Source organism: Poromitra crassiceps (genome assembly GCF_964638095.1).
Source record: "Poromitra crassiceps genome assembly, chromosome: 17".
Lineage (NCBI taxonomy): Eukaryota > Metazoa > Chordata > Actinopteri > Beryciformes > Melamphaidae > Poromitra > Poromitra crassiceps.
In genome coordinates this window covers 20929454-20952153 of record NC_139635.1, presented here as the reverse complement: position 1 = coordinate 20952153, position 22700 = coordinate 20929454, and the positions used below count along the sequence as shown (strand labels likewise).

At 45.6% G+C, this 22700-nt stretch overlaps 2 protein-coding genes across 2 annotated transcripts in view; one reads left to right on the top strand and one right to left on the bottom strand.

The window, feature by feature from the left end:
- Positions 1-22700, bottom strand: part of LOC310792249 (uncharacterized protein) — a gene marked incomplete at its 3' end in the record, with an annotated part of 330076 nt that overhangs the window by 151369 nt on the left and 156007 nt on the right. The gene's annotated exons all lie outside the window — the stretch shown is intronic.
- The window catches only part of LOC310792247 (CD48 antigen-like), a gene marked incomplete at both ends in the record, with an annotated part of 73916 nt that overhangs the window by 35600 nt on the left and 15616 nt on the right, over positions 1-22700 (top strand). Inside the window, one exon of the mRNA XM_083653972.1 lies at positions 17429-17539. Within this exon, the coding sequence (XP_083510098.1) occupies positions 17429-17539 (111 nt within the window). The remainder of the gene's footprint in view (positions 1-17428; positions 17540-22700) is intronic.

Here is a 22700-nt window from a genome sequence, read left to right as displayed (position 1 = left end):
TGTTGGGGCGGGGACTTTTCCCTGAAAAAGCTCGAAGCCTACTTGGTGTAGCGAAGTGTGAGGAGATTTCACTACTACGCACAATATGTTCAACTACCACTCGCTGAACATTGGGTGGATTTATGTCAACTGTGGGCTGGAATCTGCCATTACCCATATATGGTGGGGTTGGCAAAGCAGTGGAATCGGTCAGGTTTTTGTTGAGGATCGGGTTATCGGGCTGGGCTGCACCATGAGGGAATTGGGAGTCTGGACTTGGAGAAGACATGGAGTCATCTGGTATGAAGCGTTTTGTTTGGTCAGGTGTCTCCTGCTCAGAGGAAATGTCTTTAGGATTTTCAAGAGGAGTGGCAGACAAAGCGAGATTTGCCATTTCTTCTTTCAGCATTTGCTCCAGAGTGTTTCCACTCCGTTTCGCAATTTCACGCAGCTCCTCCATGTATGTTCTGGTAGCTATTTTGCGGGCATATTGCTCGTATACACTTGCCAGGCTTTTCACCTCAAAAATAAAAGTTTTAGTGGAGCTTGCAATCGCACGTGGCAGCAGGGGCTCTAATGTTTGCATGGCAGTGCCACTTACAAACTCTACTATCAACTGCTTGTGATAGTCTGATTCAAGATCGTTTATGCGAACGTAGCGGTTAATTGAACCATACTTTGTGAGGTAGGTTGCTACTTCCTCTGCCTCAGTTTCAATGTCTTCCCCTGTTAGTCCACTTACTATTACAGCGTTGGGAATTTTTATCGCTTCTCGTATGACGATTTCCATTTCGTCGGACTTGGTTTTGATACCTGATGTTAAATTTTGAATGTAATAAAGTTGTAGAAATTTTTACCAAATGAGTGACAATTAAACATTCATCAATGCTCCTGGCCTGGCTCGCCACTTTTATGTAACACCTACTACGATAATTTAGAAACAATAATATCACCTATAGAAATAGAATGGGCCAGAAGGTTCTGGGTTCGGCTACTGGAGCACAGTGAATGTTTAAATGAGACTCAGAGACCAATAATCAAATACAAAATTGCCGGTTTCTTGTATTAGAAATATAAGAGAATATAAAATAAAAGGATTTGAACAACAAAGTTGTTGGTACCAACGACAAGACAATAATATCAACAGTGTGTTTTGATATCAAAATAGAAATTACTTCCAAGTTCAGTGTATCTCGGGTGCACCCTTGTAACCTGAATTTTCAGACTCAACCCTTAAATTCAGTTTTCCATTCAGTTCAGTTTCAATTCAATAATACATTTCAAAATAAACAAAATAAAATAAATACAAACAACGACCCGTCACTGCAGGAAGGTATACTGCGACTCAGCCACTAATTCACGATTCCGGGGAAGGAAAGAGGTAAGTCCATAATGAATCCAGTCCAGAGTCCAAAAACAAAAAGAAAACACGTCGAGAGGTAAGTATGGGTTCCAGGGGAAGTGGGGTGTACGTATCCGGGGGGAACGATTGTGAAAGGAGGGAATGTGAATGAGTAGACTGAGTGTGGGGTGTCTGCAGCAGTCGGGCCTACCACACCGCAGAGTGCAGCAGAACCTGTCCAGTGATCACGACACGGGGGGTATCTTGGGATACGGTCCCTCTCTCTAGATCCAGGTGGGAAGGCTCGCCATCAAGGTCACAAAGAGATTGATTCAAGAAGAACAAAACAAACAAAAAAACCTGACCGATTCCGTGAGCAGGCTGGACGCAAACAGCGTTTGGGGCGCCCAGTAAGGCCACAGGGTTTCTTGCTTTTGAAACGTATTCTGACGGGAGTGTGCTGGAAACTTTCCAAACTTATCAAAGCTAGCTACCGCACGTCCGCAGCTAATTGACACACACAGCTAGCAGCTGCAGCTACAGGGTTAAGCCAACTCACTTGCGCTTGCTGTAATTAGCTGCTAACTTCTCAGCTTCGAGTGATCTTGAATAAAATCAGTTTTCTCAGTAGAATCTGTCTCTGCTGTGTCAATTTCTCTGTAATTAGCAATGCTCAGGACAAACGTGGTGCTTTCGTTTCTCATCAGATCCAAAAGGAAAGTCAGGAAGTAAACACACTCGTTCTACCAATCATGGAGTAGGTGGGTGGGACCAGCTACCGTTAACTGGTTGCTGATTGGCCAGCCAAGCATGACACTCTGCTTGCTGGTTGGGCAGAACGCATGTCCATCTGTGTGCAATATTGACTAGATGTTAAACTTTGACATCACTGAAGGATATTTTTATATTTTTAACAGAAAATTAATGAGGAATAGTGACAGAGTAGTGATTTTATAGTTTGTCTATTTATTTATGTAAGCCACTATTTTATCTGTGTTACAAAAGACACTCCAAGTTTATTTTTCATTTTTTCCAAACCCTGCTGTTTCTCAGGATGCAGAGCGACGAGGTAATCTACCTATTTTTTGGCTACATAATAGATTATGTCAGACGAGGATGTTGAAAAGTATTCGGAAAAACTAGTAAACTTTGTTACAGTCGCATTCATAGTTACTGTAATAGCCAAACGTTAGTACCAAGTGAAACTCTTTAGGGCACTCGGTAATAGTAATATTGTCGAGAAAGCTAACGTTATCATCACCATTGTATCTTCAAAAACGTTGATACAAGAGGGTAAACTAGGTTTACCAAGCTCTTTGTGAAGAGGCTGAGAGTTTCTTCCAATTTCAGATCAACTGTAGGCTAAATATATCTGCGGGTAAATGGCTTCCCCAACCGTGTAACGTTACGTTATATACCACTAGACTCATTGATTACCAACAGCAACATGTAACGTATTTTGGCACGGTTGAAATGGCAAACGAAAAAGTAGCGTTATCAACCAAATCTGTATTACAGTAAATGCAGCCTACACCGTGACATAACTGTATAACTCCCAGGTAACGTTACATCACGTTAGCCTTTTGCATCCATCATGCTGTGGTGCTATCTACCAGGCATACAATGGAACATACAGTAGGCTTCATTTATAACAAAAGCATACACACATGGTGTTGATTGCATTGGTCGATAGCTGAAATACAGTAACAATGATCTCCAGTTAGCTGACGCATGGTAGCATACAACGTAAATAGCAAAATCACGTCCTCTACAGTATTTCAGAAATAAAATATACATATCACATACCTGTCTAGGAGGAAAACAGCCACTTCACCGTCTGTTTTGAAACCCTTCATATCCCGAAATTCTCTCCCATCTGCTGAATGCGCGACCTATGTTGATGCGTGTTTTATCGCGTGATTTATCATGCGTCCTCTTGCGTTCTCTTTGTTGGTCGGTACGGGGAATAATCTTCCTTTTTTTCTTTGCACCGGCCACGTAATTTGCACTGGCGACGTAATCATGATCTCGCAGTTCGGCCATAACCACAAAATAACTTGCAAACAAACTGTTAGAATATAACGACGAGAGGTAGCTAGCCCCTGGTTGTAGCTAGCTGGCGTTCGCTTGTTTATGGTGCGTTGCTAGGCAGAGCCGGCGGAAGCAGGGAGCTGCCGTAAACCGTTTCGTTTCACTTCCGGTTGTAGACGGTCCGGGTGTAACATTGATGAAGCAGACAGAGACTCTATAAGCACCAAGAGAGCAAACTCCAATTCACACGGCTTTGGTCTCAGCTAGCCTGGGTAAACCCATCCCCCACGTGACCTGCTCTCAGACCTGTTCTCAGTCACTATGGTCTGGATTCCCACCATTGTTAAACGATTTCCTGCGGTTGTTGCCCCCCCCCCCGATAGACCACTCCATTACGCAACCATCATCCAACCAGTTTAGTGCACAGAGCACATGCGCAGTGCAGCAGATGGCGTCATCACTCTGCGACCTTTGTTGTTAGCGCATGAGCTAACACTTTTCATTTCAGTACTGCTAGCACGCAAATGGTTACAACCAGCTACAAGAAGAGAGAACATCGCGTGACGGTGGTCAGGGAATGAAAGAGGAACAGGACAACTCCCCCCCCCACCCCGTTGGTCCGACCGTCCCGTATTGCTGGGATGGAATGTTGGCAGCCCTAGTCTACACGGACCCAAACCTCGATCCCTGCTGCAGATGGCCGCAGATCTGGAGAGATATTTGTGGCTGTGAAGAACAGTCATCATCTATACAGCTGCTGCCAACCTGATGAGGAAACAGGCGTGCTTGTTATGCTGGACACTGAATGCCAGTCTGCAGACTTCATCCTCCAGTGCTGTTCGCCTCAGGACTTGAAGGCCTAACGTTGTACCATGGACTGTATACATTCTGTGCTAATAATGCTAGCATGCTAACATCCTTTTCACACACACACACTGAATATACCGAAATGCTAGATTTGATCATGGACTTAACGCTAATGTTAATCCAAAACGGCCGCAGTCATAACGGTAAGGTGTGTTTGACCTAATTGAAATATTAACGTTAATGCCCTCACATTTCAGCGTGGTTACAGATAAACCTATTTAACGCTAGCTAGCTACATTACTGGCTTGATATCATATTCCAGATGCAACCTAGCTAGATAAGCTCCACACGGCTGTATGAGTAGCTACAATCAAATGTATCAAGCCTTGATATCATATTCCAACGTGAATTCAGCTGAGGGGTTCGCTCCAGAACGAGACTGTTGCGTTCAATATTTGTACACGTTACTGTGCAGTAACTGTGCAACTGTGTACTGTGCAATTCTGTATATTATACATAATCCAGATGTAACCTAGCTATAGCTAGACGTTAAGAGGTTAGCGTGAATGCGACTGAGACCTGACATTACTGAAGTGAATACAAGTGACCTATATTTTTCAATCCTGTCTTTGAATAAAAGTTGTGTTATACTTGAAAACCATGTCTTTGCTCCCTTATGTGTTCACAATTACAACAAATCTGTATGGTTTATCTGTTGGCATTAAACCGTGGTATTTCCTTGGGTGATATTCCATATTTGTCATTAAACCTAGCTGTTCACATAAATTTGCAATGATGATCGACCACGTGAGATATCACAAGTAGCCTACTTTTATTAAAAAATAAAATGCAAAGAGAGGTTTCCTTCTCTAACTATTGGTGCGTTCACAAAATATTTACACGAGATTTTTTTTATAAATAATAATCAATAACGTGGATAATGATGACATCTGCAGCTGCTGGACGAGAGACAGAAGAAACTACGAACGAAGATTGGAGCAGAGGACATTGACTACAGAGAAACTTAACCGACCAGCACTCTGCTTCAATCAATGAATGCTTATAAATAAACCATACACATGAGAATTACCGTTAACGTTACAGCATTTAATAACATAAATATGGTGATATCTGGTGGTCTGAAATTACTCTCTATCTACAGTAGGGTAACTGGCTCCTATATTGTGTCTTATTATTGTAACGTTTGAATCAGCGTTTCATAACTATAATAGCCTAATGTTACTGTAGCCTGGATGACGTCAGCTAATGCTACCCAGCCTTCCAGCGTTTATCTTCCATAATGCATTAAATCATAATCACAATGCGAAGACATTAGCTGATCACCACAGAGCTGCACAGACAAGTTTATCAGATAATTTCGCCGTAAAATGTGTCCAGGTGATCAGCTCTGAAGCCCCGGCTTGTATGGTCCGCTAAAATCCGATTTCGATATAGGTGTTATTTTGATCAATATTGTATAGCTGGCTAGACAGAGGAGTTTATCTGGAATCAGTGTGACAAGATCCCTGCTGCTAGCTTGTCTGCCTTTCTGTGTCAGAGTATCTAGCTACATTATCTGCATTACATGCTACACCATGCAAATATATTTCGATATAATTCAAACAATTAGCCCACTGTACTACTGGACTGTGTATTGCTGTGAATAAGTTAGATTTGATTGTGTAAAGTGTTACATGTTATATTTTTAACTGAGCTTTGCAGAATTACCTCAACACAATTGTGTTGTGTATCAGCTTTAAATATCCAATATATACAGCATTAAACAAACGACCAGCAGCATTCAAATGTGCAAAAACGTTATATTTATTGAAATGTGGTGATCTCATGTCACATTACATAATGTTATGCCCATATGGTCTACTGCCCAGAAGCGTCACTTTACATGTTTGGTAGGGAATTATTTTAATTATGTTAAACCAGCGTTTATCTTCCATAATGCATTAAATCATAATCACAATGCTATGAAGACATTAGCTGATCACCACAGAGCAGCACAGACAAGTTTATCAGATAATTTCGCCATAAAATGTGTCCAGGTGATCAGCTCTGAAGCCCTGGCTTGTATGGTCCGCTAAAATCCGATTTCGATAACGCTAGGTGTTATTTTGATCAACAGACCTCAACCTCAACCAAATAATGGAGATACAGTGACTTGTTTGGTTTGGTTTTTAATAAAAGAGCAGTCACACGTCACACGATCACAACACGTCTAAATATAAAAATAATGAAAAATAAAGTACAGGTGCAAATATACAACAGTGCAAAACCATCGCCAGGAGCCGTTCACTTGGCGGTGGGGCAAGACCCATCTACTTGTGGATAAAATCACAGCACATCTAGATTAAAAAAAAAAGAAAAATAAAGTACAAAATGTCTGTTTAAAAAAAAACAAAAAGTAAGTACAAAATGTCTGTTTAAAAAAAGTGTTAAAAAAGTTATAAAAAAAGTGTAATTCGCTATTTGGTTGGACTACTCCAACTCGTGGTAGCTCGGGGATTGTTCATCCCTGTGGTCACCTGCTCCTGCATGGCGATCCCATGTGTGGCGTGGTTGGCGTTCCTGGTCCCAGGAACCTGGACGGTGGGTCTGCCAACTCTGCCATGCACCTGCCGGCGTCTGCTGGAGCTGGGGCATGAACTCCCGGAGCAGTCCCTGGAGAACGGCGGCGTCCGCAGCCCGGGAACGCTCTTCGTCGGCAAGCGCCTCTCTCCTAATTCGGGCCTCACTGTCGGTCAACTGCTGCATCCAATCCTCCTTTGCCGATGCCCACCAACGCTGTTGATGAATGAAACGAAATAACGTTAAAATACATAATGAGAAAGCCTATAGCCTAGGGTTAGCCTATAACCTATAACCCTAACCCTGTTTCCCAACCAGGGGTTCACCATGTGCATTTGAGCAGCTTGTAGGGGGTACATGGAAAGGTCGGGGATGGCATTATTTCCAAAATGATTTAAAAATATATATTCAAAGTCATTTCATAAGCCCTTTGCTAAAATAAGTGCAACTGTAGCAACTGTTACAATACTCTGTGAAGTGGTCTTGTTCATGTAAAAAACTGATGACTTTTTCAATCATAAACTGTTCATTCATTTAATAATCAGTTGTGTTAGATACTAACAGTTTAATAATATAATCATAAACATGGGTGAGGGGGTACTATTGGCAGGGTAGGGTACAGACAGGGGAGAGTATCATGTGTTACCTGTGACCGTTCTTCCGCAACATGGTGCAGTCTCTCGATCCGGTCATCCATCATCGCCATCATCCGTTCAGAGTGCGTTGTATTCTTCTTCCTCTTCTTCGACAGTGGTGTACTGCACCGCGACGCTGCACAAAAACAACAACAAAAGACGCCATTAGAAAACGTTGCGAGCCAGCTAGCCTGTCAGCATCGTTACAACAAGCAGGGCACCACGGCAGAAGTTAAGCAGTGGTTATCGAGACAGCTAGCATACACAATAATAATATACACAATAAATAAGCGCAACAAAAAAGATGCCAAACACGCTTACCTCCAATAGCAGATAAGTCAGCTTCTCCGCCATTCAGCGACATGTCTGCCTCTTCCGCTGGAAGAGGGGTTGTCTCGTCGGGGTCTCCCCGCTGCCCGTTCGAGGAGGACGGCTCGGACGTGGACTCGGACGATCCCGGGGTCGATGGTGCTGGCGGGCTGGCGGGCCTGCTGGCAGGCAGGCTGGCGGGCATCTCCATACCGACCAGGCAGACAGGGGTCGTTGTGTGGTTTCTCCCCCAGATGGCATCGCACAACTCCAGATAAGGCCACGTTTTGCGGTCGTGCCCGCTCGTGTTGTTGTGGTCTCTGATATTGTGGTACTTGCTTTTCAATGTTTTGAGCTTGCTGACCACCTGGGTCTTGGTGCGATGCACACCACGCTCAGCAAGCCGCCTGGTGAGCTGGTCGTACACGACAGAGTCAGGTAGACTGAGGAGGACAGAAACAGCGGCAATCAGGAGGACAGAAACAGCGGCAATCAGTTGACAGCGTAATGTATAAGAGCCAGACTCACTCATGCGTATGTGGGCCAAAGGAAGACCGTCCCTTTTCACGGGAATAGCGAGCGTTGTCTGGGTGACGGCCGGGAGTCCGGAGTCTGGATGATGGTCCGCGGTGTCCGTCTGGGATCCCACATCAGGCTACAGGTGACAGCCACACGGAGCAGAAAGGCCAGGCGAAGATGGAGAGCGGTGGATCTGTACAGGTGGGTGGGCCAGAAGGCAATCGGTGGCGCCGTTCCTACACGTCTCGTCTTCCAAACGCTGCAGCCGCGAGGTCCAATCAGCCTCTTATCACCTCCGCCTCGCTCAGGTAGCCCTGGTTGCAGGATCAGATACACCTGGGGACAGAAGCATAGCAGACAAAACACACCCATCCCCAGTGTAATTCAGGTTCGGACCCCAGTTCAATCTTCCCTCCCCAGAGTCACTGTCCCATTGCAGATTCCAATACATTACTACCCCCCCCCCCCCCCCCCCCCAAAGTCACCATTAAATGTCCCACTGTCACCCCGCGACAATAAATCAGACGGTCACACACAAATATAATGAACACAGCAATTACAAAAAACTCCTACAAATAGAAAATATGTCTAGCTAATTCTAGCTGACATAACAGTAGCAAGAATATACAGAATAAATAAAACATTTGAGTTTAAGCTTAGACTGGTACTGCTGGCTGCCAGGTCTGGCCCGCCTAACAGATTCAGCACTAAGTTTATTCACCAGCTGTTAGATTTTCTATCTAAGCACAACCTGTCTGTAGCCACTCTCTCTCTGACATTAACCTCACAAATCAATCATTGGAGCTGGACTGGTGATTTGGTTCAGCATCAAAATGGTCAAGGTAATACATGTCAGGCTGTTTGAAGGTCTCCTCTGGAAAGGTAACAGATGGCATTTCAAAATCCCCAAACATATCATAGATTATTTGTAGGACCTCTAATGCTTGTCTGCGGCTGAACACTGGAAGGTGCTTGCGAATGTAGTCCATGTCAAAAATGGCATGCGAGTGTTTCAAAATGGCATCAATGAGTTGAAAGTCAAATCCAGTAATGACAGCGTGGGTTATGCTAAGGCGTGGCCTCTTTATAAGATCAACTCTCATGTGCTCCAACAACATGTCGGTGAGCAAGCCAGCATCACCATCCCGTAGCTCTCTGGTTCGCAGAGGTACACACGTATCCTTCTGCAGCTTTTCGTACCTGGGCACTGGCTCTACACAGACACCTGATACATCACATGTGCATGATTTATGACAAGCAGTACAACAGAGATGGCCTGGCTCTAGACTTTTTACATCGGCTTCATATTTACCATACAGGGCTGTTCTGAAGCAGCTAGTTAGGCCTGCCCGAAGCACTGTCTTGACGGCCTGATCCACGTGCTTTGACTGCCTTGTGTTGTACAGAATCGCGTGTGCTTGCGTTCCATTTCTGCCAGCTCTGCCAACCTGCTGGACTATAGCCTCAGTGTCCTCAGGTGCCCCATACATGACCACATGTGATACATTTGGGAAGTTCAGTCCCATCCCGAGTGCAGTTGTGGCAACCACTACTCTGCAGCTGCCCTGTCCATTCAGTGAAGAAATCAGTCTCTGCTTTTCATGTTCGGGTGTACATGAGTGGAAAATTGAGATAAGCTGATTTTCCAACTTGTGATCTGGGTCCCTCTTTACCCAGGCATCTGGACCCAGCTTACGTTTTAGGTAGCAGAACACTGCTCCTGTTGCAGCCATGGAGCGCACGTAGATGATAATCGGCATCATTGATGTAGCCTTCGCTCTTACTTCGTCCACAATCCAGTCCAGGCATTCAAATTCTTTCTGTTGTTTTTTCGGCGTGGCCAGTCCTAGTCTGATGTTGTGTCTGTTTGGGCTCACAATCACTTGTTCTGCAGTGTCCATGTGTAACAGTTTGCTGACCTGTTCTCTGGTTTCCATGTCTGCAGACGCTGTCAGAGCCATCACTGGTGTACCTGGGCAACAGAAAGACAATTAGTTACTCAAACAAATATTCTTAAACACATTGAAAGTGAGCATAAGTAATAATAATAATGCAACGGCATGAGATGCGCATCTCTGGCGCGTGTCTTGCGAGGCGCATCATCTAGAGCAGTGATTCCCAACCAGGGGTACGTGTACCCCTAGGGCTTGGAAAGATATGGGATTACAATGTATTTTCCAAAATGATACATACAAGCACTATTCACTACACACAGTACATAGGCTACAACGTGGTGGAGTTCCTCCCCACACACACACACAAATCAATACTGCATTATCAAGTGAGCCCAAGTGATCTTCAGTTATAATCATCATCATTGTATTGTCTATATATAATTTAATAAAAGGTGCTATGAAGACATTAGCTGAACACCACAGTTTCTGGTAGTTTAGTCTAAGGCTAGGTTGCTAGCTAGCTAGCTAGCTTGCCTGCCTTGGCAAAACACAATGCCGCCCCAGAAGCGTATATTTTCATTATGTTAAACCAGCATCTATCTTCCATAATGCATTACATCAACATCACAATGCTATGAAGACATTACCTTGTTTGGCTATGGATCTAAGATCCCCCAGCTTTGCGAAGCTTGGTCTGAAGGCAGTCTCCCCTTTCGCACCATTCCCCCTGTTGATGAATAATAAGACACTCAATAATATAATCTCCATGTGGATTTAGAGCCTCAAACATTCATAACGTTAATCTAAAACATTCATAACGCTAATCTGTAGATCTTGAAATACAATTAGTTTGTCTTTACCATTTGTGGGTTACGTGTCCCTCGTCGATAACAATCCCGACCAAGTTCTGACGGTAGACCACCGATGCCAGCATACTTCGCCACTGTTTCTTCAGCAAGACCTCTGGACTTGCATACACAAGCTCGCAGCGTCCATGTATTAAGTCCTCGTCTGTATCATTCACCCCACCGATCTTTAACGCCTTGATTCCCAGATTAGAAGCCTCGCGTATCTGCTCCTCCATTAGCGCATTTAACGGCGAGACGACAATAACAATAGGGTTTCTCGTGGGAAAAATCGTCTTAATCACCAATGGAGCCAGTTGATAGATCAAACTTTTCCCAAACCCAGTCGGGAGAACGGCGAATACATCTTTCCCCCCGAGAAACGCCACTAGTGCACGCTCTTGTTCTGGTTTAATTGCAGTGACTGAGTCTATTTTTGCTAGAACTGAACTGATCGCTGCTCTAACTTGATTTTCATCAACGAAGCTGAAGCTGCTGCTGTTCATAGCCATAGCCATAGCTAGTAGCTAGCTCGGGAGCTATGCTTTGAAATGACGAAAAGCTAATGGCTACCAGTGCTTTAGCCGCAGCAGCTGTTACACGTCATTGACAAAGACGCACTCTCTGATTGGCCGATCACGGCAGGACTGATGTTGGCAGTCACGCCGTCACTCATTGGCTGCGGGGTGGCTGCGGGTCTGCGCGAGTCTTTCAATCGCCCCAGAAATCGATCTGAATGGCCCGTTCGCTAGACGATAGTGACTGGGAACTGAGAGAGCAGGTCACGTGGTGGCTGGGTTTACCTAGGCTAGGTCTCAGCTACTATTATAGGTAATATGTGATGCATCAATATTATAATTATACTGTTTAATAACAATCAAAAACAATCAAAAAGTTGCTCGTAGCTGCTTTAAAGAAATGGGGAGATTTTGACACAAATAAAGGAACCTGGGAAGTGAGTGAAACCATCTTAACGGAATTTATGCGACCAATAGACAAAGGGAGAATTTTCCAGTTTTCTATACATTGTTTAAGTCTTGAAACGAAGGCCCCTATCGTTGCATCGGCGTTGTTTCTAGGCCGAGCGCCTGGCGCAGCGCAAATCAGTGGGCGTGGACCAGCGCACTTGATATCTTCGTGTTGGCGCTACACGCAGCCTCAACCATTACAACCATGCCTTTTAAGCGTAAAATTATGCACCGTCAGTTCATTGGATAAGTGCAATAAACGAATCGCACGCTTGCCTTTTTAGCTCCAATTCCAGTGGTCCCGCAAAACCAGACGAAAGCCAAGCGCTCTGCCCCCCCCCCCCTCCCTTCATCCAGTCTGTCTGTCTCCATTATAGGCTATTATTCCATATTATTATGCTTCTCAAACCAATCTAACTGCAGTTTAAATACTGCAAGCATGTAAATACGCTACACTATAGCAAGATCAAAGTGAAAATAATGTTCTAAACGCATCGGATAGAAAAATATAGCCTATTAGATTGGTGAAAGTTTGTCCAGAAAGATATCATTTTCTCTCGCCTGCTGCAGGAAGGATGATGCACATAAATATACCCTACATTATGTAAAGTCATTGTATAAATGTGTTTTTATTGTAAAACTAAATGTGAAGTAGGGCCAAGTTATTGGAGCGCGTTCCGCTGACACTTATCTAAATCACGTTAAATCTACAAGAGATATATATAGGCCCAGGAGGACATATATGTTTCACTTAGGGTGGTGTTTTAATTCCGATGTTTTATTTGGTCCAATATTGAAATGTTCTACAATTGCAGGCTGTGTTACCATTACACATTATTTTAGATCGACCTTTTATATCTATTTCGCCTCATTTGGTTGCTATTTAGTAGCGAAATGGAGTACCCAATTGCATGCTGGGACATTCACAGGCAGTGAACGTACAACTGCTATTTCCTATAGGACGTGTGTTGTGTCTGTCTGAGCGAGGGAGTCAGAGAGAGAGAGTCGTATTGTGCCTGTCAGACTGAGGAGAGAGGGAGAGAGTGACACAGAGAAGGGTGACAGAGGAGAGAGCCAGAGGGGAGGGAGAGAGCCAGAGGGGAGCGCTCCGCGCAACTGGCGCACTGAATAGGCCTGGTTTTCAAAAGCGCAAAGCGCTAAATTTACGCCAGGTCGGAAGATATCATTTTAGGCCGACACGCCTATTCTGGCCCATTCTGGGACTGCGCCACGCCCATTCGGCCTAAAGCGCATTTGGCAGCGTAAAGCCATGTTGATATCTTCCCGAGGCAGGCGCAAGGCACGTTTTTTTGCGTTTAAGGCCCGTTTTAGCGCCGGAGGCCTGTGGGAGAATAGGGCCCGAAGTCTCCAAAGTTCAGCTTGAATATTAATTGAGGATCTCTGGGTATGGTGAGGCCAAGATAGGTGAGGTGGTCCTTTGTCAATTTGAATGGGAGATTTTCCAAGAAACCAGGAGTGAAAACATCGGAGAGAGGCATAAAGTCACTCTTTGTCCAGTTAATTGTATATCCAGACAACTTACCGAAAGAGGTTAATAGTTCTAGAAGAGGGGGAATCGATTTCTCTGAGTCATGTAGATATAGTATTACATCGTCAGCATATAAACTAATGCGTGTCTCGATCCCACCGATCTTTAAGCCTTCAATACTTGAATGAGCGTGTATTTTTAAGGCAAGGGGCTCGAGTGCAACGGCGAAGAGTGCCGGTGAGAGAGGGCAACCTTGCTGAACCGAACGAAGTAGTGGAAACTTGGTCGACTTATCGCCATTGGTTATAACTGAACATGTTGGACTAGCATATATAAGCTTTACCCAGGATATAAATGAATCGCCAAATCCAAATTTGTGTAGTGACCATAAGGCCACTCAACCTGATCAAATGCCTTCTGTGCATCAAGTGACAAGATTGCTGCACCACGGGTCTTATTGTGATCTGCATACATGGAGTTGAGAAGGCGCCTGACGTTGAAAAAAGAAGGCCTGTTGGGAATGAACCCTGTCTGGTCGGGGTGAATGATGGATGAGAGATGCTTATTCAAACGGGTAGCCAGAGTTTTAGTAGTTACTTTTCTGTCAAAGTTCTGAAGTGCAATGGGTCTGTAGCTGGCCGGATCTGTTGGCTCCTTCCCCTTTTTTAAGATGAGTGAGATGTTAGCTTCATATAGTGTTTTAGGCAAAGTGTTGTCGTCGTTAGAGCTATATGTCATTCTGAGGAGGAGTGGGGCTAAGATGTCACAGAATTTCTTGTAAAACTCTGCTCCGAATTCGTCTGGACCAGCTGCTTTTCCTGACGGGAATGATTTGATAGCGGAAGCTATTTCTTCTACTGTAAAGTCAGAATCTAATGTAGGTCCTCTCTGGCAGCATCACTGAGCTTGGGTGTCTCCAAAGAGAAAAAAAAGTCACTAAAATCAGACCGCGTGGCATCACACTTAGATGAGTAAAGCTCACTGTAGAATTCCCTAAAACGGTCATTTATTTCCTTGGGATTAGTCAGAAGGGTGCCCCCCTTTGCTTTGATGGAAGAGATTAATCTAGACGCCTGAGCGCCCTTGAGCTGTCATGCCAAAAGTTTCTCTGGCTTATCTCCCAATTCAAATTGTTTTTGTCTCAGTCTTAACAAAAGGGTGTTTATTTGGCCGCCCAGGATACAATTATATTCATATTTTAGTTTAAATATCCTATTGTAGTCCTCTGAAGATTTTGAGTTCTGATATGCCGCTTCGAAGGAAGGAAGAATGTTTTCAATTTCCAGTAGGCGCCTCTCTCTTTTTTTCTTGGCTGTGGATTCGTAGGAAATTATATCCCCACGGATAACTACTTTTAACGTTTCCCATAGTGTGGAGTCACTTCTCCATTGTCGTTAAATTCCATAAAATGCTTTAATTTGGTGGCAATATATTCTATAAATTTCCCATCTGCGAGTAAGGAAGGTTTAAGACGCCAAGAATAGGTTTGTTTAGGAAGAGAGAAGTTAGATAGACACATTTATCACGTGGTGTGGCACCAATCACTTAATTTTAAGCACCACCAAAACACAGGAAATAGTCTTTGACCCAAAGCAAATAACTGACCATGGGCCAGTGGTCATCAAAAACAGGTAATAACGCAGGTGTCCTCATATAAATATTTAGGTGTACACATAGATAATTCAAGATTCAAGATTCAAGATTTTTATTGTCACTCCGTAGTACAAGTATCACGTGTGAAATTATTGTGCTGTGGACTCCGTTTACAACATAGTACAAAATATAACAGGGCATATGAGTGCAGGAAAACAACAAGAGACACAACAAGCAATAAGGCAGTAGAGTGATAAGACAAGTCAGAGACAGTGGCATATTCACTGCACATAGGTGCACATGGCATGTGCATACTTTAGACGTACTTAAACATTTTAAATTCGACGTTCTGTTTGCACAGGTGCAAATAGCATATACCTAATTAAACATACAATTAAACATTAGACATACGTAATGGTAGCAGCTACAGTATGGTACAGTACAGCTACTACACTATTTGTGTATGTTAAGGAGTCTCGTGGCCTGCGGGAAGAAACTGTCCCTCAAGATGAGTGCAGGCTTTTGGGACCCTGTATCTCCTCCCTGAGGGTAACAGGGAGAACAGGCTGTTGTGGGGGTGGTTTGTGTCTTTGATGATCTTCAGGGACCTCCTGAGGCACCGCTGGTTATACAGTTCCTGCAGTTCTGGCAGCTCACATCCTGTTACGTGCTGGGCCGCGCGCCTCACTCTTCGTAGCGCCCTCCGGTCCATGGTGGTACAGTTCCCGTGCCAGGTGGTGAAGCAGCCAGTCAGCAGGCTTTCAATGGTGCCTCTGTAGAAGTCCCTAAGGATTTCTGGCCTTAGCCCAAATTTCTTCATGCGCCTGAGTCCTGCTGTTCTACCGGGCGACTCTAGAGAGTGTGATCAGATACGGAGTAACAGGTTTGGCAACCTTACTGTTCAACTGAGAAGCAGGCTGGCCAGCATGCACAAGGCGGCCATGAAAATAATAGGTAAGAAAGAATATGAGCCCATACAAAAACTCTATGAGCAAAAAGCAGTAATCAAACAAGCAAAAAAAATCACTGCAGACTCACGACACCCCCTCTTCTCTGAATATGAAACTCTGCCATCAGGCAGGAGACTCCGGGTGCCAAAGTGCAACACAAACCGCTTGAAGCTTTGCTGTGTTCCAGCCTCCATTAAGTTGCTGAACCTTAATACAAAACCTTAGAGCCTCCATGTCACTGTAAAGGTCCTTGTTATGTGTCATCTGTTTTTGGTCTTGTATGAAGCCGTACTCACTACAATGTAAAATGCTTCTACCATTCTGTAGAATGTATATGTATATATATATATATATATATATATATATATATATATATATATATATATATATATATACCGGTATATATATATATGTATATGTATATGTATATATATATATATATATATTTATAAAACGGCTCTCTCAAATCAAGCAATCTGATTGGTTCACAGCCATTGTATAATTCCAGTAACCGAGTTCAATAACCCATGGCCATGGGTTATTGGTTGCCATGGCAACTCTCTTACTAAGAGAGTAATAATAAGGCTTACCTCAAATGACAACGTAGGGAAAAAAATGGCGGAGACAGCTGTCAGATCCTTGTGAATCGATCTTCGCTTACTGTATAACTTTACTAATACTTCGCAGAAAATGATGTTTTGTACAAGAATAGATGCGGGCTAATGTCTTCTTTGCAAAAGAAAGGCTGTTAACCCCGCATTTAACCCCGCATTTAACCCCGTAACGTTAGTTGGTGTCGGGCTTTGCAGAAAGCATTCAGCTTCTCAGCAAGCGCTGAGAATGCAACGCTGCCTGTCGGGGTTTCCAGAAAGCTCTCAGCTACTCAGCAAGCGCCAGGATTGGCCAATGTCAACTTCAGTCTCCAGAACGATCCAATCAAATCACCCGCATGTTCTTGCGGTCCCGCCTTACAGTAGTGTTTCAACTGACTCTATCAGAATGACATGCCAGTTGGAGTCGGACTTATAGTATTATTATTATTATTATATTATCATACTCGAGCTGCGTGTTGTGGAATATATCCCCACTCGGAATATATCCCAGCGGATAACAGCTGATCAGGGGGATATATTTGGCACAACACACTGGCTCTCATGCTATATTGCTTATATATATATATATATATATATATATATATATAATGTATATATATATATGTATATGTATATGTATATATATACACACACGTGTGTGTGTGTGTGTGTGTGTGTGTGTGTGTGTGTGTTTGTGTGTTTACATACATACATACATACATACAGTACACATACATACATACCATTTTAGTATCCAAGAATACCCTTTCACTTGATATCAATTTCCAAACAATCAAACCCCAAAAAGATTGGAATTGGGTCAAGCTTTTAACTATGTACATAGAATACTGTGTCCATGTGTAAACAGACTTGTTGCTGTTATTTGTCTGTAGAGTCTGATGGAGAAGGCAAACGGAGGACAGGGAGAATAGTCACCATCTTCATTGTCGTGACCATGTTGCTGCTCCTCATAATGCAGATTGCCAAATGCATACACACAACAGGTAAGAAGCCATCAGATACTATATTTATTTACAATGAATTACTGTCTAATTGATGTTATTAATATGATTATGTCATCAAACTGATTTGTGTCTAGTTTATTTAGGGTTAGAGTTAGTTGCCTTATGGCACCATGATAGAGCTCAACAGTCACGTGTACGGCAACCATTTTAGGGCATCCTCGTCAGTCAGAGTATAGGCTATCGTTCCTCAGTCTAAAGCGTTGTCAGTTGTCATGTCTCCTATAGTAAACCGTCGAGTGTGCTCTGAAACACCTTCAGTCCTCACACGAAAACGCTGTCATTCCTCCTGCCTCACTAAAAACGTTGTGGATCCTCCTGCAGACTAGCTGTCAGACATCACTCAAACTAGCTGTCAGGCATCACTCCTCACGTCTCACACAAAAACGTTGTCGATCCTCCTGCAGACTAGTTGTCAGACATCACTCAAACTAGCTGTCAGGCATCACGCCTCACACAAAAACGTTGTCGATCGTCCTGCAGACTAGTTGTCAGACATCACTCAAACTAGCTGTCAGGCATCACTCCTCACATCTCACACAAAAACGTTGTCGATCGTCCTGCAGACTAGTTGTCAGACATCACTCAAACTAGCTGTCAGGCATCACTCCTCACGTCTCACACAAAAACGTTGTCGATCGTCCTGCAGACTAGTTGTCAGACATCACTCAAACTAGCTGTCAGGCATCACGCCTCACGTCTCACACAAAAACGTTGTCGATCGTCCTGCAGACTAGTTGTCAAGCATCACTCAAACTAGCTGTCAGGCATCACATGAAAACGCTGTCATTCGTTGTTTTTGGTTGTTCTTCCGTGTGGGGAAAGAATGCCTGTGAAGTTAGCAACATTTTTTTACAACTTCACTTCCGGTTGAATGCTGTTGCCTTTCAAAATAAAAGCACGCGTTTTTTTTATATTTACAATAGATTAAAGTAGTAATCTATCCTACCCATAGATTCATATATATATGTCATATATATATATGTCTTCCAAGAGGCCATAACCAAGGCTATTGGAGAAGTCAAATGTTTTCTGCACACACCCTACATTGTTTGGATATCTTATGCCTGATGGAACAACAGTTTACCATTAAATAATTAAATAAGCTTTCCCATTCAATAAAGAAGTATCCTAGGAATCTACCTTAAAGCCATTTAACTTTTTATGTGTAATTTACATGTGTCCAAATTTAGCCTTCCGGTCTTTGTGTTGAAAGAATTTCAAGAAATATAAATATATATATCTAAATATATATATAGTCTATTGTCAATTAAACTAGATGTTCCTCTTAGTGTTACTATGTTAATTATATTGGGTCTCATAGATTACTACTTTAATCTATTGTAGCGTATCAGCATTACACATACAGGGGTGAGCATTGGTAGTGTCTCAACTACAGATAGGAACTGATGTGTGGGAGTGTTGTATTGGGGAACACTATGCTGTGGGGATACTTCCGGGGAGGACTGAGCATGCGCGTCAGTCTCCACACACTGCTAGAAGGGAAGGCTGCTAGCTATGAGCGTGACAACCGCTGAGAGTTGTAATATAACTAACTGAGAATAAAGAACCTTGTACCATCAAGAAGCCTCTGCCTCATGAATTACCAGGAACGTTACACTGGTGTCAGAAGTTTAAACGGTGAATATTGCCTCCAGATTCAACGAAATGGTTAACAAGTTCCTGAAGAAAGAGCGCAAACGACTCAATCGAGAGGCGGGAAAGGCAAGAGCCGGGGCAGACTACCAGCCGTCCGAGGAGGAAGATGCCTGGGTAGACGCAGCCGCTACCACAGAGAGCCAAGCGGGAAAAACAGCAGAAAGCCTGGGGTTGGTGAAAATAAAATCCGAACCAGACAGAGCTATCACCGTAGCCACGGAAGCTATCCCGCGGCTCAAGGGAGCTAGCAGGCAAGCTAGCGAGGCGGGAGAAGGAGCGGAAGAACCGGGACCGGTGAGGGTGAAGATCGAGCGGGTTGACATTGCCGCTGTAGCCATGGAGGCTGTGCCACAGCCCAGCGGAGCTAGCCTGCGGGCCGAGGACAAAGACGGGACACGGGTCGAGGCGACAAAGGACGGCGGGCGACGAGGAAGAAAGGAAATCACCCCGCCAAAATTCAACGGTAAAGGCGAGTGGGAGCCATATTGCACAATGTTTAACGTAGCAGCGGACATAAATGGCTGGTCGAGGGAAGAGAGAGCCAGTCACTTGGTGATGTCGCTCGAGGGCGAAGCTATAACATGTGTGGCAGCAATGGCAGACACAAAAGACTTAGACATTGTGCTGGCGGCCCTGAGGAGGCGGTTCGGACGGTGCAAAGAGGAAGGCATCATGGTCGCGGAATTGTGTAACAGGCGCAGGCGACCAGGGGAGCCGCTGCGAGCGCTGGCTACAGACATTGAGATCCTCAGCCGGCGTGTGTACAGCCGGTTGCCGCCAGAAACACTAGACGAGCTAACACGAAATTACTTCATCCAGGCTATCGCGCCGCAAGGGCTACGAGAGCAAGTAATGTTGCAACGGCCAAAGACACTAGAAGTGGCGCTGGAGCTGGCGTTTGAAAGAGAGACAGTAGAGGGCTGGGCCATGAACAGCGAAGAGGGGAGAGCTACCCCCGTGGCGAGAATGGCAGCAGAAAGCCCGATACAAGAAGAGCCAGCGTGGAAGACGGCGTTGACAGAGCAAGGCAACAAGGTGAAAGAACTGTCCGAGTCAGTACAACAGCTGACAGAACAACTGCTCCGCAGAGCGACCCTGCAGTCCAACCCCGCTCGGCAGCCCACACAGCGGAACAACAGCTGGGCCAGAGGGAGCATGATCTGCTGGGGTTGTGGACGCCCCGGGCATCGGGAAGCAGACTGCCGCCGGAGAGCGTGGAGCCAGGGAAACGGCACAGGGCCCGTCCAGATGGGGCGAGACGGGTCTACGATGCCACAGTCCCCGTAGCCACGTCATCGCAGGAAGGAGCCCACCGACAGCAACGGGGGGGTGGGGCTCCGCCGGGCCCCGAAGTAGACGACATCGCCGGAGCTGTCAACATGCAGAGCGGGCCGCACGCGATGAACGGCTGCCATGTTCCAGTCTACCTACAGGGGAGATACTGCGCCGCCCTGGTGGACACGGGGTGTACGGCAACGCTGGTGAACGTCAACATGATGCCCGAGGGGACGCGCCTGGAGCAGCCAGCAGCGCAGCGGCTAAGAACAGTATCCGGTGAGTTGATGCCAATGAGGGGGAGGGGACACGTAATGATAACAGTGGGGGGACAGACAGTGGACTTTCCGGTGTGGGTGGTAGAAATGACGGGGCCCTGCATCCTGGGGGAAGACTACTTAACGCTAAACAAATGCACAGTAGACCTAGGAAAAAGCACATTGACATTTGCAGGGGGGCCAGTAGTCCAGATGGGCCACCCTCCCACCGTTCAAGGAGAGAGAGCTAATGTGAATAACATCACTGTATATCGCGTCACCGTAGAGCATGAGCCCCACCCAGCAGACCAAGCCCCTCCACAAAGCCCCGCCCCTAGCCCACCTCCAAACACTTGCCCTCAGCCAGCGCAACAGGCAGAGGGGGAGAGAGAGAGGTTAGAGATGCTCAGGGGATTGCACCAACGCCAGAGGGAAGGGTTAGAACCCCAGCAGAGCGATGAACTGTGGAGAGTACTAGAGGAATATAAAGACATTTTCGCCATGTCAGATGATGAGCTAGGCTGTACCCACCTGGTGGAACACGAAATAGAAACTGAGGGGGCGCGACCCGTCAGGTCATATCCCCGTCGGGTCCCCGCAGCGAGGAGAGAGATAGCGAACGAAGCTGTAGAGAACATGCTGCGGGCGGGGATCATTGAGCCATCAGACAGCCCGTGGGCGTCAGGAGTAGTGCTGGTGAGGAAGAAGAATAGCCCCAAAATGCGATTTTGTGTAGACTATAGGGGGCTGAACAAAGTGACAAAAAAAGACGCATACCCGATGCCCATCATCGAGGAACTGTTAGACGCCGCGGGAGAGTCATCCTGGTTCTCATCCCTAGACCTCCGTAGCGGGTACTGGCAGGTGCCCCTCTGCGACGATGCCAAACAAAAGACCGCCTTCCGCACAGAGAAGGGGCTGTGGCAGTTTCGAGTACTCAGTTTCGGGCTGTGCAACGCACCAGCAACGTTCGAGAGGTTAATGGAGAAACTGCTGGGAGACATTCCCCGATCCGAATGCGTCGTGTATTTAGATTACATCTTGACACACGGGGGCACGTTCCAGGCAGCAGTGGGGGCGTTAACGAAAAGTCCTGCAGAAGATAGCAGAGGCGGGTCTAAAGTTACACCCAGACAAGTGCCACTTCCTGAAGAGGAGGGTGGAGTTCTTAGGGCATGGCATCGGCGCGGGGGGCATTCGCACCCTGGAAGAGAAGACTCAGGCGGTCATGGAGTGGCCCACCCCCAGAAACAAAGGCGAACTCGAGAGCTTTGTAGGGCTAGCCGCATACTACAGGAAAATCGTAAACGGATTTTCTAAAATAGCGGAACCACTGTTCAGGCTAAAAGAGAAGAACGCAGACTTCCACTGGACGACAGAATGCCACCTAGCCTTTAAAGCCCTCAAGAAAGCGCTGACCGAGTCCCCGGTGCTTAGAGCACCAGACCCCGCCCTGCCGTTCCTACTAGACACTGATGCCAGCAACGGGGGTATGGGGGCCGTGCTGTCCCAGGCGGGGCCGGACGGGGAGCGGGTGGTGGCGTACTACAGCAAGACTTTCGATAAAGCAGAACGTAACTACTGCGCCGGGAGCTCCTCGCCGTAGTAGAAGCACTAAGACACTTTAGATATTACCTCCTGGGACAGCCGCGGTTCACCATACGGACCGACCACTCGGTGCTGCAGTGGCTGTGGTCCTTCCGAGAGCCGGAGGGGCAAGTGTGCCGCTGGTTAGAGAAAATGGCAGACTACAACTTCACGATAGAGCACAGGGCAGGGGCGCGCCACGTCAACGCAGACGCCCTGTCACGACGACCCTGCGCAGAGAGAGGGTGTACGTACTGCGAAAAGAGAGAAGGAAGAGAGAGAGAGCTCCAAGAGGAAGCTAGGATCTGCCCTAACCACACGGGGGATGGACCAGTGTGCAAGACGCTGCGGATGGCAGAGGCAGC